At 39.1% G+C, this 17,143-nt stretch overlaps 1 protein-coding gene across 1 annotated transcript; it reads right to left on the bottom strand.

Annotated features, from left to right (window-relative positions):
* Nucleotides 1-174: 174 nt before the first annotated feature.
* cd28 (CD28 molecule) lies at nt 175-5,814 on the bottom strand. Its single transcript, XM_073474233.1, has 5 exons — nt 5,641-5,814; nt 3,145-3,374; nt 2,034-2,190; nt 1,760-1,923; nt 175-1,357 (listed from the first exon to the last, which is right to left on the bottom strand). Exons 1-5 carry the CDS (start codon nt 5,711-5,713, stop codon nt 1,262-1,264), a joined length of 720 nt encoding a protein of 239 aa, XP_073330334.1. The 5' UTR covers nt 5,714-5,814; the 3' UTR covers nt 175-1,261.
* Between the last annotated feature and the right edge of the window lie 11,329 nt (nt 5,815-17,143).

The raw sequence follows: 17,143 nt of genomic DNA, 5'->3' as shown, positions 1-17,143 counted from the left end.
TAAATCACTCTGTCTAAAGTGTCTTCAAGTCGTGACTATGTTCTATGTGCAGGAGACAACTGATGGCACAGAATCTAGACTGGATTAAAGATCACCGTGGTTCATCCCTAGGCAAGTTGATATTTGGTATTGGTATTTATGTTTTTACAAATAATAACAGTTTACACAAAAGTACAATTTAAAGTCAACAAAACTTTAATTCAAGAAAATATCCAACATGAATATTTGCTTAACATTGCAATGGCAACAAAAAATACAAATAAGGTGACTATCAATACAATCACAGGCAAGTAGCTTCTATTGCCATAATGCAGCCAAATGATATAAAGCATTTACATTTTCAAAGCTGGAGCATGAAGCCAAATTAAACGGATTAAAGTTATTCAGTTTTTAATCAAACAACCATTTTGTACATTGTATTAGCCATACAAGCCTTCCTATCTGCAGTTAGGATGAGAGCTCATAGGTGCCTCCACAACTCAAGTCAACTCAAAAGCTTCAGCTTTTAATAGAATTTGTGTTTACAACAATGTAAACATTATATTTATACTTAATAAGTAAAATATGCACAGACACTCAAGTATCATTTTGGTGTTTTTCCATAAAAGAACCTCAATCATAACAGAGGTTATGTATCACAAACAGCCAATACTGACTTGCATGTCTCTAACTCTCCATTTCAAAACAATGGTGTTCTAATTCTTCAAAGCAGATACAAGTCTGATTTGGACATGCTGGCCCCAAGGTGACTAATCACAGGTTTGAGAAACGCACAGACACAGTGTGTTTCCAGCCCAGTCTCACGCCAAAGTGTGTAATAGACCCACTTATCCACTAGAGGACAGTGTGAGTATGACAGTTTTCCTCACCTAGGCATGAAAAGTACCTGTGTGTTTGAAGGTGCAGTATCAGTAGGGGGCTTAATAATTGGAGAGAGGATGAATGTTATATGAAGAGGAGGTCAGGGGCTGGTTGGTTGGTTGATTGGTTGGTTGGTTGGTAGGTTTATTTATTGGACTTTCCACTGGGTAACCAGGGTTTGAGTCCTGTGTGAAGTCTCAAGGGACTGTTTTGAGGAAGCAGTTATTTTAAGCAAAACACTGATCTAACCAAGTACTTTTGGTGCCTTTATTTTGAAAGTATAACCAGACATTGCATGTGTGTTATTGCTAGCCTGATTGTGTTGTTTTGACGGGTAGGCAGGGGGAAAAGGTGGACCTGCGGGTCTATTACACTGTTTGGCGTGATACCAGTTTGCTTTTCATGCCATGTTTTCACATGAAAATGCAGCAGCATCCGCTTTGTGAAGCACACCAGGCACGACCATCTCCCTCTTCCTTCGTTCACACTGGAGAGTCTGCAAATGGAAAAGACACAGCTTTCAATTAAGTAAAAAAAAAAAAAGAATTAGCCACAGAGAGACCTGCACAGTGCTATTGTGTAGTGGAGTATATTTTTATGATAAGGGAACACATTTTGGATGTTGTGTGAATGTTCTGTGATTCTTTAGGTGAGTGTTGGCAGGGATATGGGAGCGCAAGTGGTGTGTTACAGCACTATTTTAACTGGATACATCAAACATGTCCCATTCACCAGTTATAACTGCTACTCCAGCTCGTACAAATTAAATTAAAAAATAATGATGAAATGTTTTATTATATTACTTTATAGACTTTTTGATTTCACTACTACCTATTATTCACTACATAAATCATCACCACAATCATGACATGAATAAAAAATTTAATAATGCTCTGACCTGGAAAGAGATGATGATGATGAGGACGATGATGATCAATATCATCAGTGCACCCACAGGAACACTAAATGATGCCATCTTCTCTTTGTCCTCATCATCCTCTTCTTCATCATCCTGGGATGCAGTCTGTCTGTGAGCCCCCTGTACAGGACAGTCAGAGCTGCCTGTGGATGAAGGAAATGAATGAGGACAGAAGGAAAGAAGGTGAGTGAACTGTGAGCTCAGTGTGTAGACATGCAGCAGAGCGTCCTGACGTCACATTTGGGTGTCTCACCTAAGACATGAATGAGTGTGCCGTTGCCAGTGAGACGCAGGTACGGCGGTGGGTAGAAGACATCTATCCTACAGCGGTACATATCTGTGTGTGTGACCTTCAGTCCGGACACTGTCAGCTCCACAGCACCCCCTCTCACCTGAGCAGAGCACTGCAACTGAAAAACAAATAAACACACATTAAACCTGACCTAGATTCAGTTAGAACATGGTGTCATTAATTGAAGTCATGTCATATGTTTATGTTATTTTCAAGAACAAGTGGTAAACTACAAATAGGCTGTATAAGAATTATTCCAAACGAGGCCAAAATTACTAATTTTTCACAAGAAAATAGGCAAAGATTGGAGGGGAAAGGAGGAAAATATGTATATGCCAGAAATCCAGGTTTTTGAATTCTGTCTGTGTCAAAACAACCTCAGAGGAGCATGTGCACTAATCTGCAGTGGTGTATTTTTATAATGTAGCAGCTCAAATTTGTCAAAGACTCATTCATAAAGGATAATTACCCTACTTGACCTTCCTCATTTTGCCATCATGATCATTAACATCAGTTCATAGTAAATTTTCAGTAAAATTCTTCAAATCCCATCAATATCTTATAATTATAATAACAATAACAATAATAATAATAATTATTATTATTATCATTATTATATATTATATTTATAATAAATTAATAATATATTATTGTTTTTATTATTACTATTAAGTGATTGCTCTGTATATTATAATATTATTGAGCCGATCAAATAACACATGATTTACAGTTTAATCACAAAAACTCAGCGAAACTGCTTCATTAGATTAGATTGACAGTGGTCTGGCAGGAAAAGCAACCACCTAACTTTAACCAGATTCTGATTCAAACACTGCGAAATCCTCTTTGGCGCAAGGGATGGATGGTAAGTGACATCACCCAAGCCCTGCAAACTTCAGAAACACAAATAGAGACAACCTCTAATGGAATATTGAAAACTGTTCTAACTTTGACAAAAAAAAAGTTTAATGTAGGAGTGTTCATCTCTGTAGTGCACTGATCGAGAAAATATTTTGAAAAGGTCTTTAATGTTATATAACATTCTTTTGGTTGAAGTTGGAATAGAACTTACCCTCCCCTCTCTCTCCACACCTGCCTCTCTCTGCTGTGTGAAGTTGGACGAGCAGACTTCCTGGTTGCTGTGGAGACCTCTGAGCAGAGTCACTCGGAGCACCTCAGGGTCAGGGTTTGGCAGGCTTTGGTCATAGAAGTTCTGATAAGAGGGTTGGGGTTGGATGAGGCATTGGACTTTAGCCGTACCATCGGTGCTCACCACACTATAGGGCTGGATCACCTCCATAGCTGGCAGAAGAAAGAGAGAATTGGGTGGAAATAGTTAGAATTGGACTAGTATCTGTATATTGGTTGGTTTGTCAGCAGGATTACGCAGGAGGATGGGTCTCAGCCCAGAACAGACCCCATTAACTTTTACACATTTTGTTGATTTCTCAGGGAATAATGCATGGATCATGAAGGTGCACTAGTTTTGAGGAGGAAGTTTTAAACAGTAGAGAAAGATCTTCATTGACTCATTATTCATGCCAAAATAAACTAAATAATCAAACTCTCTTTGTTGTCATGACTGAATAAACTGAATAAACAAACTGACCTTAAAGGACAACACAATTTATACTGTTTTACTTTGTTTATATGTGGCGGACCCTGCCACCTGTCTAGATTCAAATAGTATTCTGGGACCTTATTTTCCTCTGAGAACAGCTTGTTTATTCACTTATGGAGAAAATAAACATTTTTGATTTTGTATTATTACCTCATTAATATTGTAAACATAAATATTGTAAAATTCTGAGTTTGAATTTTTTCTCCAAAACTACAAAAAAAAAAAAATCATATTTAGGTTTTTATAAATGATTACAAAAGGGGAGTGTTGGGCCTGGGCGGAGGTATGCTCTCTTCTGAGCACCATTCTACTTATGTAATGAATCCAGAAGACTAGACAGACAAGACCTCTGCAGATTTACCTTTCTTTCAGAACAGAACAGATAGCAGCAGATATCACTTCCACCTTTTAAGTTTACAGAGTGGTGCACAATGAAAAATGTGTTTTGACAGTTACTTTAAAATTGTAATCAGTCATTACATGTTACAAATTGAAAATGTAGTTACATTACTCTACTAATTACTCAACAGCAGAAGTTATTCATTTAATTACTTTAATTACGAAATCCTGAAACTCTCCACACCCACAGGTCACTTCCTCTGTGTTTAATGCAGATAGACATTAAAAGTGAAACATTGTGGTTTGGCTGCACACAGCAGTTCTGCAGAAGTCCTGCTCTCACTGTGAATGTCAGGGTTCTCACACACTTGCTACAAAACCAGGGAATTCCTGTGATAGCCCGGTAGCTTTACAGCCTGTCTATACACTTAAAGTGATTCCTTAATGTAGGCTAAAGGCTAATTTATGGTTGCTCATTGGCTCTTTTCCCTTTAGACACACTGACTCCCCAGTTGTGTCTCTGGGCCAGAAAGAGCGGACAGGCAGAGTGTCTGCAGGGAGGGCAGCCTGTATTTGCCAACGGGCTGCTCCTTGAGGGGCAGCCTGCCCTTCAGACATTCAGCCTGTCCACTCTCTCTTGCCCTGAGATGCTCTGGCAGTGAAGAGAGGCTCCAGATGAGAAGTATGATCTAAGCAGAGCAGCAGCCGACCAGTCAGGAGGGACTGCAACAGCCGAAGAGTGCAGTGTGTTTATTGGGGAAGCTACAGGTGACAATTCCCATTATTAGCACCACCGCTAAGCACCAGTGGAGAACCGTTGTGGTCTGCATCGCGACAACGTGCAGTTATATTTCTGGGAAGGTACGCATCAGGCTAAGGCGTAGGGCTTGCCCCTACACAGAGGCTACACTGTAGGTATGACGTCAATTCAACGCAGAAGGATATCTCAATCTTAACCAGTGGCTAGCTAGCTAAGAGGCCAGGTAAACAAATTCCGTCTTTCCACAAGCCAGAGGCTCAAAATATTAGACATTTTTTACCATAATGTACAGGTAATTACTTAATTTCAAATTGTAATCCTTTTAATTATTTGTTTCAGAAAAAATTTAGCACAGCATTTCACTGGTCCGTATCAACCCTGAGGCAGTGAACTGCAGTGCTTTCAGGTTCCAGTTCTACAGTAGGACAGTTTCAAACTTTGCCCACCGACAGACCAACAGTAAATTCCAATATGAAATCTTGAATTGATTGAACAACACTGTTTGGGTGAAAAGCAGTTTGACAAGACAGAGAAGTTTATAAGCACCCAATATGAAAAATGAACCCAGTTGCGACATATTATTTGTGAAATCTTGTTAGAAATGAACTCCATTCAGTGTGTGAAGGTCAGTTCATCTTAAACTGAGCGTTTGGCTGAGGTTTTGGAATAGATAAAATTTAGGCAAAGGTCACGGTTTAAGTTGCAAGAGCCTACAGATGTCCAGCAAAATTATCTAATAATAGTTTGTTGAACATGCACCTTTTGTCGCTTGATAGTCGTGGATTAAAACGGAACAAAAAAATGTCACATTACTATTGTCACGGCAGGAAAAGTCTGTTTATACTCACCACTCCACACAGGCAGGCAGAAGCTGAGGATTGTCAACACTGTCCACTCCATCATACAGTGAGCCAGGAACATCCTATAGTCACTCTCACAGTTACACAGAAAGCCACAGACACTTAGAATTCACAAAGCTGTGGTGAGCACACACCCTCACAAAGAACAAATTTCATCAAAATACAGCAAAAACAGTAGAACTTAGCTTTATAGTGGTGTGTTTCCCAGCTGTCATGGAAACTCTGTGCCATCACAGGAAATGATGATGATTGCCGGTAAAGAGAGACGGCAAGTTCAACCGGCTGCAGTTCTGCAGGAAACCTGAGAAGGACCAATTTCAGTTACTTTAACAAAACCAGCTTAGTCTTGAAAAAAATAAGAAGCAGCTTAAAACAAAATGCACATTAAAGATAATGTGTATGTCATAAAGTCTTAATATTGTTTAAGTCGCAGAAATAAATAAAAAAATGGAGTCCCCAGTCAATGAAGAGAAGAAAGAAAATCACTTTGCACAGCCAGAACATTTCCTATGGACAAGGTTTTTCATTCAAAGTGCTGAGTGTTGTTTTCTTCTCTTGCTCTATTCAGATGGCTCAACAATGCTCACTGAGAATAATCTCTTAACTCTCTGAACTGCACAGTACACCAATTTAGGCAGGCTACGTTTTTGTTCAAAATGATTTGGTATTAAAATTTCCCAACTTTTGGTCGTTGTAGGTCAAATGTGTTTCCAGTGTAAGTGATCGAAAGGATGAAATGTGTAATGTGTGAGAATCTCTACTACGTGGCAGTACTGGCACGGTAGTCGAGTCAGATGTTGTTGCAGTCTATTGTCAGGGGATATGCATCAATGCATTCATTTTTGTTGACACAGCGTGCGCCCAATCGGCAACCTCAATGCTGAAAAATGATGCGATGGTAACAAAAACTGCAGGTAGTGAATGGCCACTTAAGGCTGACCCCAAAACCGAGCCAATCCCCTTAAGACCCTTTGTTAAAATGTTTACAGCTGGGTAAAAAAAATGGTCTCTGCAGCTAATTTTCCCATTCATGACAGCTGTACTGTAACTCATTACACTTAATCTTGACCTCTCAGCCATGTAACTACTTACCTTGTTAGCATTATTTGGCAGACAGCTGGAGCTGGAGTACTGTGGAGGAGACAGCCGTGGGCAGAGACAGGGGCTCCTGAAGGAATAAACACCCGGAGTCTAGGAGAGCACAGAGTTTTTTTGTTTTGTTTTTTAACTTTTGGGATTAAAAAGTGGATTTATCTTCACTCTTGCTTCCCAATGTGTCTGCAGCAGCAAAATCAATTGTCATGTACTGTAATTCTATCTCTGAATGGAGAGGAAATGCACTTTACATCATGAACGTACAGAGATGAGATGAGGAATAACAGTTGAAAAGTAACAAGAGAAGACAGACATCCCTTTGACCAATAACTTCAAAATCCATCAAATCTACATCAGGGCTGCCCAAACTTTTTCCATTAGAGGGCAAAAACTGAAACTGTTGTATTGTTAAGATGTGAAATGGTACAAGGGTCCAAAACTTCCTTCTAAATCTAATCAGAGATCCTGCATATTTAAAGACCACAAAAATTAAACAGCATAAAGATTATTCTAATTTTTTTTAATTATTTAAAATTATTTTTTGCTTGAAACATCTGTTGGGCCAAACTAAACCTTTTGGTGGGCCAATTTTGGCCCAAGGGCCACACTTTGGCCAGCCCTGATCTAGATCGATAAACAGCATTACAGGTAAGAGGAAAATATTTATTTTTGATTTGGGGGTGAACTATACCTTGAAAGTTGCAATGCCTTCGAAAGAAATCTATTCAACCTGGAACCTGGTGGAAAGAAACGTATCGACTTGTTTGTGTGGAAACTTTTGCAGTGTTAATATTTAGTTGGTGATCACCTGACTGAATCTCTGTGAACGTTGCAAGATTGTGATGAAATGGAAAATATGCGTATATAACAAGACACATTTTAATTCACTGTGGTTTTGACAGAACAACTATATCAGTTTTCATTTTTTGTTGCCATGACTGATGTGTTCAACTTGTGAATAATGCACAATCTTCCCAAAGTGTAGTGGTGATTATACCACAACACATCTGAAATCTTCTGATGATTTCATCTTGCAGTTGGAACATATGACAAAACATCCCTTTCATCCTTTCAGATGGATGCATCTTCACTTCAATCAGTATTCCTCAGAGCAAATGATCAAGCAATCAATCTTAATCCCTCCTTGTCTTTTCTAGTGACCTAATATTCAACTGAAGGGCAGCATTCACCACACTTTCGGTGGAGCAGAATGAGATGTTTCCTCAGCATGAGCAGGGAGAAGCTGTTTAGTAGTAGAGTGATTATGAAATGCTTTGAGTGTGATGTACAGTAGAACTCCTACACTACGCCACAGTCATTTACTCCGGCTGAGAAATGTCAGTAAGAGCTTGTCACAAGTGAGAAACTATTACTTGATATCACAATTTAAAAAGAAAATAAGAAAAAAAACCTTCAGGAACATTATGTAACTTTTTACCTTAAAATAACAGCTTCAAAACCATTTTGATGGTAGTCTACTACACTTGTAGTAGAGTGTAACTATCACTGATTTTCATCTGGAATGAATCTGGATCATGTTTGATCATAAAAGATTTAACAGATTTCCCTGAAAGTGTCCTGTCTTGTGTTGTTACACTTGCTTGATGTTTTGCTGTGTTGGCAAAGTTGAGGTTTGACTGGTAGCATGATACAGCCAAATGTTAATGTCTCTGGTTCAGGTTACGTTTGCTTGGCATGCTGTTACTGTTCTGAGTTGTAGGCCTATGCAATGCTTGTACAAACTTTGACTGCATGTTTACTTCAATACATCTGTTTTAGAGACGTAACATAGTTATGACATGTCAAGTTTTGTTTATAGTTAGCACATAATGTTACATTACATCTGACAAATTGTTACAGAAACCTAGGAGTTGTATTTATGACAGTTTTGTTGGCACAAAATAAAAAATACAACATAATGTTGTTTTAAAGAAAGGGAAGGAACCATGACATAATAATGTCACATGACATATCTGGGATCCCCTCAAAATACCATTGGCTCTGGATGTGGGCCATGAGAAGTTAGCTGATTAGCCTTCATCTGCACATGTGACTAAACAATAGGTCGTAATACATCACTGGATAAAAACGATGATTGCGTTGGTGAGATAAATAAAAATGATCATCGTATGAACTGAAAACAATGCGAATGCTGAATCATGATGGTCATATCATCCCCAGCTCTATTAATCTAGTAACATTGCTCATAGGCCTGGTACAGGTTCATGAGACAGGACTGGCAGGGCCCTCTTATGTCTTGACCTTGGACACCATCAACTTCAAATTTTCCCTCTAGTGAAGTAAAACCTTTTATTAGACAGTAGACTCTATTTACCCACACATTCACACTGTTGTTTTTATTTGTCAATTCACATCAGCTGTCATTTATTGATAGAGCAAAAACAGGGTGGATTATTTGCCTACATTTAGACTGAAAACCCTCACTTTTGTTTATTTGTTTATATCATCAGCTATAAGCATGAAAACGTCTTTTAAAAAAGAAATCCTGTCATTTCTAATGTATATGTTGAAATTGAGTGTGTGTGACGCAATCAAAGCTAATTTCACGTTTGAATGTGAGGGTATATCACAAGCCGTACATCGAACAGTTTCTGTTATTAAATGACTGAACGTCTTTGGAATATTACAATCATTCTTGCTCTTTCATCTGTCACACCAAACGCACTTGCAATGCTCATTTGCATGCAGTGGAAAATAGCTAATTCTAGTCACTGTGTTTTCAGATATCACAGTGGAAGTGCTGATGTTATGATATTTGGTGCCATCCTGACGTCACATCTGTGTTTTGCCTGGAAACACTTTGTGGGGTTAAGCCCCATTCTCACAGAGCTGACTTGCAGAAGTTGCAGTCAGCACTACAGTCTTCAGTCAGCCGGAAAACAGTGGTTTATTTTTGCTGCTGTCATTCTTTCAGTATGGTTCAGTATGAAGTGCAAATTTTTATCAGAAGCTGTTAGTAAGTTTATCTGTACATGTGGGAAATTCATCATGAAGCTTATCTCAGTGCAGTTCACATAATATCCAATAAAAACCAAGGATCTAACGGCCAAAGCATGTGCCTTTCTCATGTTAAAGTTCCCCGTTAATACTTGGTTGTTGTGGACTGAATTTAAAGCATAAACATGTCATTTGAACTCATGCTAGAAAAAAGGAGGCAAAGACACACACCCATCTACATAAGTGCAGCTGAGGTGGAGCAGGTGAACAGTTTTAGGTTTAGCGGAATCATCATCACAGAGAGCCTATCATGGTCATCACACATCACCACCCTGGTAAAAAAAAATTAAAAAAATAAAAAATAGAAAAGGCTCTACTTCCCATGGAAATTTAAGGAGGCTTAATTTCAGAGACAAGTTCTGGTGAACTTTTACAGAGGAGCAATAGAAACATCACATACGGCCCAGGACAAGAAGGCTCTACAGCGGCTGATTAAAACCACCCAGAACATGGTACCATCAACACCCACCCAGCCACAGTCTGTTCACCCTGCTGCCATCTGACAAAAGATACACAAGTATCTGCTGCTGTACCACCAGACTACAGAGCAGCATCATTCCTGTGAGGCTTCTGAACTCATCCTCAACACTCAAACACACACACACATAATCGGAAATTGTGATGAGGGCAAATGCATTTAGTGCTAAGAAGCAGGTAGAAAAATGTTAAGGAGCTCTACCCAAGGAACGTTTGTGCAAACCACGGATATGTTGAAAATTTACATTTAATATGTTGAAACTTTACATGTCAATTTGTATACGGCTACAACCATGTATACACATATATGACACATGCTGTAGAAATATTGATATTATACCAATGACACATACAAATTTTATGTATCCTTGCTTTGCAGAAACGTACAATGTCAACATTTTATTGGGGCGACTTGCATTAGGTGCTGGTACTTTGCATGTCTTAGTGTAGTGAGCTGTTTCCAGCCAACATTTCTTAAATTTGGTTTCTTGCTTTCCTCTATATAGTGATACATCTTTGGTGTATGTGTTGCTGCATAGTGATATATAATAATTGCTCACAATAAAAGCACTACAGTGTGCTTGGGGTATCATCACTGAAGTAAGTAAACAACAAAACGAGGCAGCTGTTGTAGCTGTCTGATTGTATTGTTGAAATATAAAACATTCCTCCTACTAATGATCCATTCAGCCTCTTTTCCTCATTGAGTTATACCAGGTACAGGCTCCCGTTTTCACAAGGATTGTCTCATTTTCCAAAAAGTAAACATACTGAGAGAGATCAGCAATATTTGATTCATACTATTGTCTGTGCTGAGCGTGAAGCTTGACATCCGTTCATTTCTTGCAGAGGCATGAGAAGAGTTCTTCTGAATAGTGATAACCTGATGTTATTGCACCCAATCTGCAGTTTCATCCTCCACAAAATTTCTTACCAGCATTTCTAAGTAAAGTGCCTCATGCATGAGACATGTCTGTACTGTTCAAGTTGTAATTTGACTAAACATGAAGGAAAATGACTCATGACTTGCTGTAACCAGATAACCAGATAATTAAATCCATTGTGCAACTACTCAAAATGCAGATTTTTTTTTGATGAATCCTAAAAAGGATTGCACTTAGAAAGGTAAAGTGAATGCTTTACAGTGAAGCAAAGCTGTTTTAATCTGTTTCTATACTGATGTTTTGTCACATTGTTTAATGTTGTGAAACTTTCACAGTTCGGTTAGGTTTAAGCAATAAAACTACCTGGTTAGGTTAAGGAAAACATATTGGTTTGGGTTAAAATAAGTACATTAGTTACGAAAGTCAAGTTATATTACATACAGTAAGTGATGTGCAGGGTATAAGGGAATCAATTTTCAGAAGCAAAGCCTCTGTTCTACAGAAGCCACATTATTAATATAGTTCAGAGTTGATGTGCTCACCTTCTGCATGTGTTACTAGGATAAGTACACATTTGCAGCTCATTTAGATCAAGCAAAAGATGCTTTGCTGCTGTACTTGAATATTACAACCTTTTGTTGCACCTAACATCACTTTTAAACATCAATCTAGTCAATCTCACAGCACTGCTGTGAGATTATATATATATATACCTATATACATGTATATATAAAGACTATATAATATTACATATTGTATTTTCAAGAATATAGCTTAGGTTTGGTAATTTAATGGGGTTGTATTTCTTTTTAAAACACTGTTTTCTGTTGACGGAGCTCATAATATGTTTAACAGTAGTGCTGTGAGATCAGCTAGTCAGCCAAAGACATGGACAGCAAAAGCAAAAGTCAGCAAAACAGAGAGTTCTGTGTTTGACCATCCACCCACCTCCACCTTCTTCCTACATGAACTTTATAGCTCTTTAAACATCACCTGACTTGCACTGTTTATCTACGTTTATCAGCAATTTGACAGACTGTGTTCAGGGCAACTGAGCTGTGATTGGCTCTAGCTGAATGTGACCCAAACAGAATGAGTAGGTATAGAAAACAGATGGATTGATATTTGTGTTCATTTCCCTTTTCCACAGAAGATTCACTCAATACCTCCATTTCAAAACACACTTTAAAAGGTACTTATCACACTGACAAAATGTATTTCTCACAAATATTACAAACATTTACATATTTTTTTACATTTCTTTCAGTGGTAGGTAATTGTGTATGAAAAAATATTTGAAAAAAGTTTAATTGTCAAAGCAATTGTATCTGAAATAATACAGATATAGCAAATCTGGTCACTAAACAATTTTTGTCGATTTTTAAGGTATCTTTTTACAAATCACTTTTTGCTATTGTATTGCACTGTTATTACAGATTCTGTTTAAGTAACTTTACTTACCTTTACATAACATGATTGTGTCTGATCCTGACTGACAGTAGGATCTCTTTTTAATCTACCCTATTCAACCTATATCTATTTAACCCTATTTGTGATGCATATTGTTTTCATGTAATTTATCACTTTTTGATAAAAACTAAGTAAAATAAGAGTGAAATTAAAATATGTACGGAGTATTTATCACCTATCACCATGGTCACTTTACAAATGAAAAAAAAAGACCTTTAATATATATTTTCAAGAGCCACATGTCTCACTTTTATAACCTCGTTTCTCTATCTTCAGATGCTGCTGTCAACAAAACTAAGGCCAGCTGAGAGAACGAACTGCGAATGTCCCTGTCTGATGACTTTTGGGAGGGGAGGCAACCGCCATTCCGACATACCGCTATTCCGACATTAGGCCCTAATTGTCGGAATGGCAACACTTAACCCTTTAATTAAACGTCCCATCATTCCGACATTTTTTGCCTCCTAAGGTCGGAATGGTGGTATTTATTTGTTTTTTAAACATGTTGCCCATTCTGACAAATCTTTTAAAAGGGTTAGGGTTATGGGTTGCGGGTTAGGCTTAGCCTTGTCGGAATGCCTGGACAAAACTTTGTAGGAATGGTGGGACGTTCGCATGTTGGAATAGTGGTATGTCGGAATGGTGACATGTCTGAATAGTACAATGTCGGAATGGCGGTATGTCGTAATGGCGGTCTGTCGGAATGGCAGCATGTAACTTTTTGGGAGAAAGCCATGCGAGCAGTCAATTCTTCCTCTAGCAGACCACTGCATGTCATTGCTTTTACCTCTCTAATCGCCCAGCGGAGAAATCTGAGTCTATGGAAATCGCCCTTACCACCGTCATTTGAGGTTCGGCTGTGTGACACTTTGTCTTTTTAAAAACTTGGAAAGACAAAGTTCACTCTCTCTTGGCTCTTCAGATAAATTTTACTCTCATTGGAAACCACTGATTAACTATGTAAACCAGCTTTCTTCTAGGAGAATGCTCCTGTAGCGGCTTGTTGAGTGCTTGCCTGCATGGGTTCTCACCTCGCTATACCTCACTGTCTGCTCGCCACACAATCAGATGCATTACAGGTGCAATGGGGCTCTAGCCCTCATAACTCCCACTGTTAAACAAATCTTAGTAATCTGGCGCAGCGTTCTGGGTGTCAGCAACTATGAACCTTTTCCTACAGAACACTCGGTCCTCTTATCTTATTTATTCTGCTCATTTATTTACTTATTTCATTTTATTTTATTTACTTTTTTTCATTTATTTTTTAAAATCATTGTATGTATTATTTCATTTAATTATATTATGAAATATATATATATATATATATATATATATATATATATATATATATATATATATATATATATATATATATATATACATATATGTATGTATATATATTCATTTATTTAATGTATTTTTTTTCACACGTTTTGCATTCAAAGTTAAGTTTTTCCATAAGCACTAACTTCCCTGGCAACACCTGAGGGTTTGGCTTGTGCCTTGAACAATGCAATGGAAACATTGTTCACTTCTCCACTAAATAGGATGATCCTTAGGTATGACTTAGCAACAAGAGACAAACTAGTCTGCTCTGCTCATAGAACCCTTTGGCTCAGCTATTAGCCAGAACTGTAAACCTAATCTGAAGGTATGTTTAAGAACAAGACTAGCTGGCTGCCAGCCATGTCACTGTCCCCAAATCAAGATCAAGATTTTCACAGGAAATGATCGTCCATGTGTGCTGTGGGCCACAGTCTGAAGTACAGAGATGACTCATGTGGTGTGAGATGATTACTTGTGTTCAGAGGGACAGTGTAAGCTACTTCCTGCAGCTTGTGTGTGGCAGGCGCCATCCTGTGGTGTTCAGAGAATGAGCATTCATGTGTCTGTTCCCCTGTCCTCCTGTGTACTCCGTGTTCCTGCTGTGTTCCCCTGTGGCTTTCTGATTTATCCTCAGTTTTTGTATTACTCTTTAGTTTTTCTTGGATTCTACTTTGTGTGCCCTTTTGTTTTCAGCCTATTGTTTTCTGAATGACCACACTTTGAATAACATATTCAGACTATATACAGACTGTAGCACAATTAGAACAGTGCGCTATAACTCTTCTCCAACTACCAGACTCTGTTTTTCATAGACTACATTCATAGCACATTTCTAACATCAGTAGCTGTCATATTTCTTTATAATTGCTGTAAGCTGTTAAACTTTGTAGGGTTTCCTGAGCTGTCCAGGTCTGGTGTTAACGTACAGGCTTGTATCCTCCTCATCTGTCTTCAGCTTCCTCTGAGGAATACAAGAGAGAAAGAGAAAAGCATTTTATGTTGGAGTTTATCAAGAGAGGACCCAAATGGAAAGACACAGAGGAAGGCAGGTAGAAAAACAAACGGCAAGCTTAAATAACATATCCAAAATCCAAAATATCCAAAAAGCCAGGCAAAATAGAATTCAATAAAAACTAAAAGTAATAGAAAAACTGAGGACAAACCAGAAAGCCACAGGGGAACAAAGCAGGAACACAGAGTACACAGGAGGACGGGAACAGACACAAGAACACAGACGGAAAAGCACAGACTTACAGGGGCTATTTAACAAATATAACAAAGGTGTACACACACAAAAAGGGTAGGAAAAGGATTAAGACAGGAAGTGGGAGGTAAGACATGACTCATGGGGAGAGGATTTCAACATAAAACAGGAAATTCCATAAAACTCCACAAAACTCAGAGAATGCATGAAGTCAATCTATGTTTTTATTCTTACCCATAAAACAATGGTAACACAGGTGATTGACAGGCTGTAGACAAATAAAACACCACATCCCGCCCACAACACCACATCTGGGATGAATGGAGACCTGACTGGACAGCTCTGATTGGCTACTGGGATGTTGTCACTGATTGTTGGCTGTTCTATGAATTAAACAGGACAGAATTCAGTGCATTTTAATAAATCACATACTGTATAGATCAATATAACAGAATGTAATATAACTGAGTATATGTGAGATGTTGGTCTTGCATTTTACCTGCCACTATGACTTCAGTTGAGAGACAGTCCTCTCCGAATGGTGGAGGATAAATCACCTGACTCTTGCAGATGTACACGCCACTATTGCGGGCTGTGACTTCAAACTGACCAGAGAACAAGGTCTCTGCAGAGTCTGACTGCTAAGTAAAGGAGGAGAGGGGGGGGGAGAGAGAGAGAGGGACATTCATTGCAGTCACCCTGTGCACAATTTGTGATTCGATGAATCTGCTAATCCCTGTAACCACACCAAACTGTGAGGTCAAAGTGTTTAGACCACATCATGAGAACATGTCTACCACTATCTATCACTGCTGCAAACTTCAGACACTGGAGGCAGGCTCAGTATGACAATCTGGAAATTCTGGCAATTCTGGCAAATGGCGGATGGGCCAGCCCACTGAAAAGTGTGGGGAATAAATATTTGACCTGCTGGCTGCGGCCTAAGCTGTTTGGAAAAGGGTCAACACTTTCAAAAAATACTTGGCAGGTGATTGGACAAACCATCACTGTCTTTCACCGGACAACTTCAACTAATCAGAACAATAGTAGGAGAGCACCCACCGGTGTAGCCAGTTGCCAGTGCCGAAGTCAGTCAAGAGAAGACCGCAAACATCCTTTCCACTGAGCCATTCAGTGTTGTTCTTTGCTCTTCTTTAACTGAAATAAACTCTCCAGTTTGGATGTAACTAATGCTACAGCAGCTAAGCTAATCTCTTGTGGAGCTGCCATTGTCGTTTTCAAACAGTCACTTCTCTAGCTGGTCCTCACATCTAAACCACACCTGTAGTTGCCAGTAGTTCCTTAAAGGATGCTGATTATTTCCACCACTGTGTGTTCAGCCACAGGCACATAGCTTTAAACTTGGCAAATTGTTAGGGTTAGGGGTTTACCTCACATGATCACGTGATTTCGCGAATTCAGCTGCCTTGCAAGGTCAGCTACAGCCCGTTTGATGTTGGCACAGACCATCTTATTGGGGTTACACTATCCCAAAATTGTCAATAGACTACCTACAGTATGTTGTAAGGCAGGTGCAGGAAGTGGTACTGACCATCGTCACCAGGGGCGGTTTCTCATGTGGGAGAGGGCGGCATTTGTGGAGGGGCGGCATGAGCGCCCGCAAAAAAAAAAAAAAATACCGAGTGGAGAGTCGCCCCACAGTAACCGGCTCTGTAGCAGCCGCCTCTCGTCATCTCAAATTTGTTTGCATTCATTTCATCCAGTTCTTGTATTGCTCATTTACACGTCAAGTCAACTATGTCATGTTGCCGTGTGAGGAGTGGGCGGCTGGGCGCCCCCTGTTTTGTAAAGGGGCGTCTGTTGCTGCTGAGAAAGTCTCACATACAGAGGTTGAGGAAGAAGGGGGAGGGGGAGGGGGGCGGATAGGTTCACCTCTGGACCTCATCTCTCCTACTGGTGCGGGGAAGCGGTAAAGCAGGGGATTCAGAATCAGAATCAGATTCAGATTCAGAATTCCTTTATTAGTCCCGCAAACGGAGAAATGTGTGCGTCACAG

The sequence above is a fragment of the Pagrus major genome, chromosome 9, assembly GCF_040436345.1.
Source record: "Pagrus major chromosome 9, Pma_NU_1.0".
NCBI classification, from domain to species: domain Eukaryota; kingdom Metazoa; phylum Chordata; class Actinopteri; order Spariformes; family Sparidae; genus Pagrus; species Pagrus major.
This window is presented reverse-complemented; position numbering and strand designations above follow the sequence as displayed.

What these genes read in the sequence shown, in the direction of transcription:
- cd28 (XM_073474233.1), bottom strand. Translation starts at nt 5,713, where the DNA reads ATGTTCCTGGCTCACTGTATGATGGAGTGGACAGTGTTGACAATCCTC. An exon ending in GTGTGGAGAGAGAGGGGAGG is followed by an intron (nt 2,191 to 3,144) that starts GTAAGTTCTATT and finishes TTTGTTTTTCAG; the next exon opens with TTGCAGTGCTCTGCTCAGGT. An exon ending in CACACTCATTCATGTCTTAG is followed by an intron (nt 1,924 to 2,033) that starts GTGAGACACCCA and finishes CTTCATCCACAG; the next exon opens with GCAGCTCTGACTGTCCTGTA.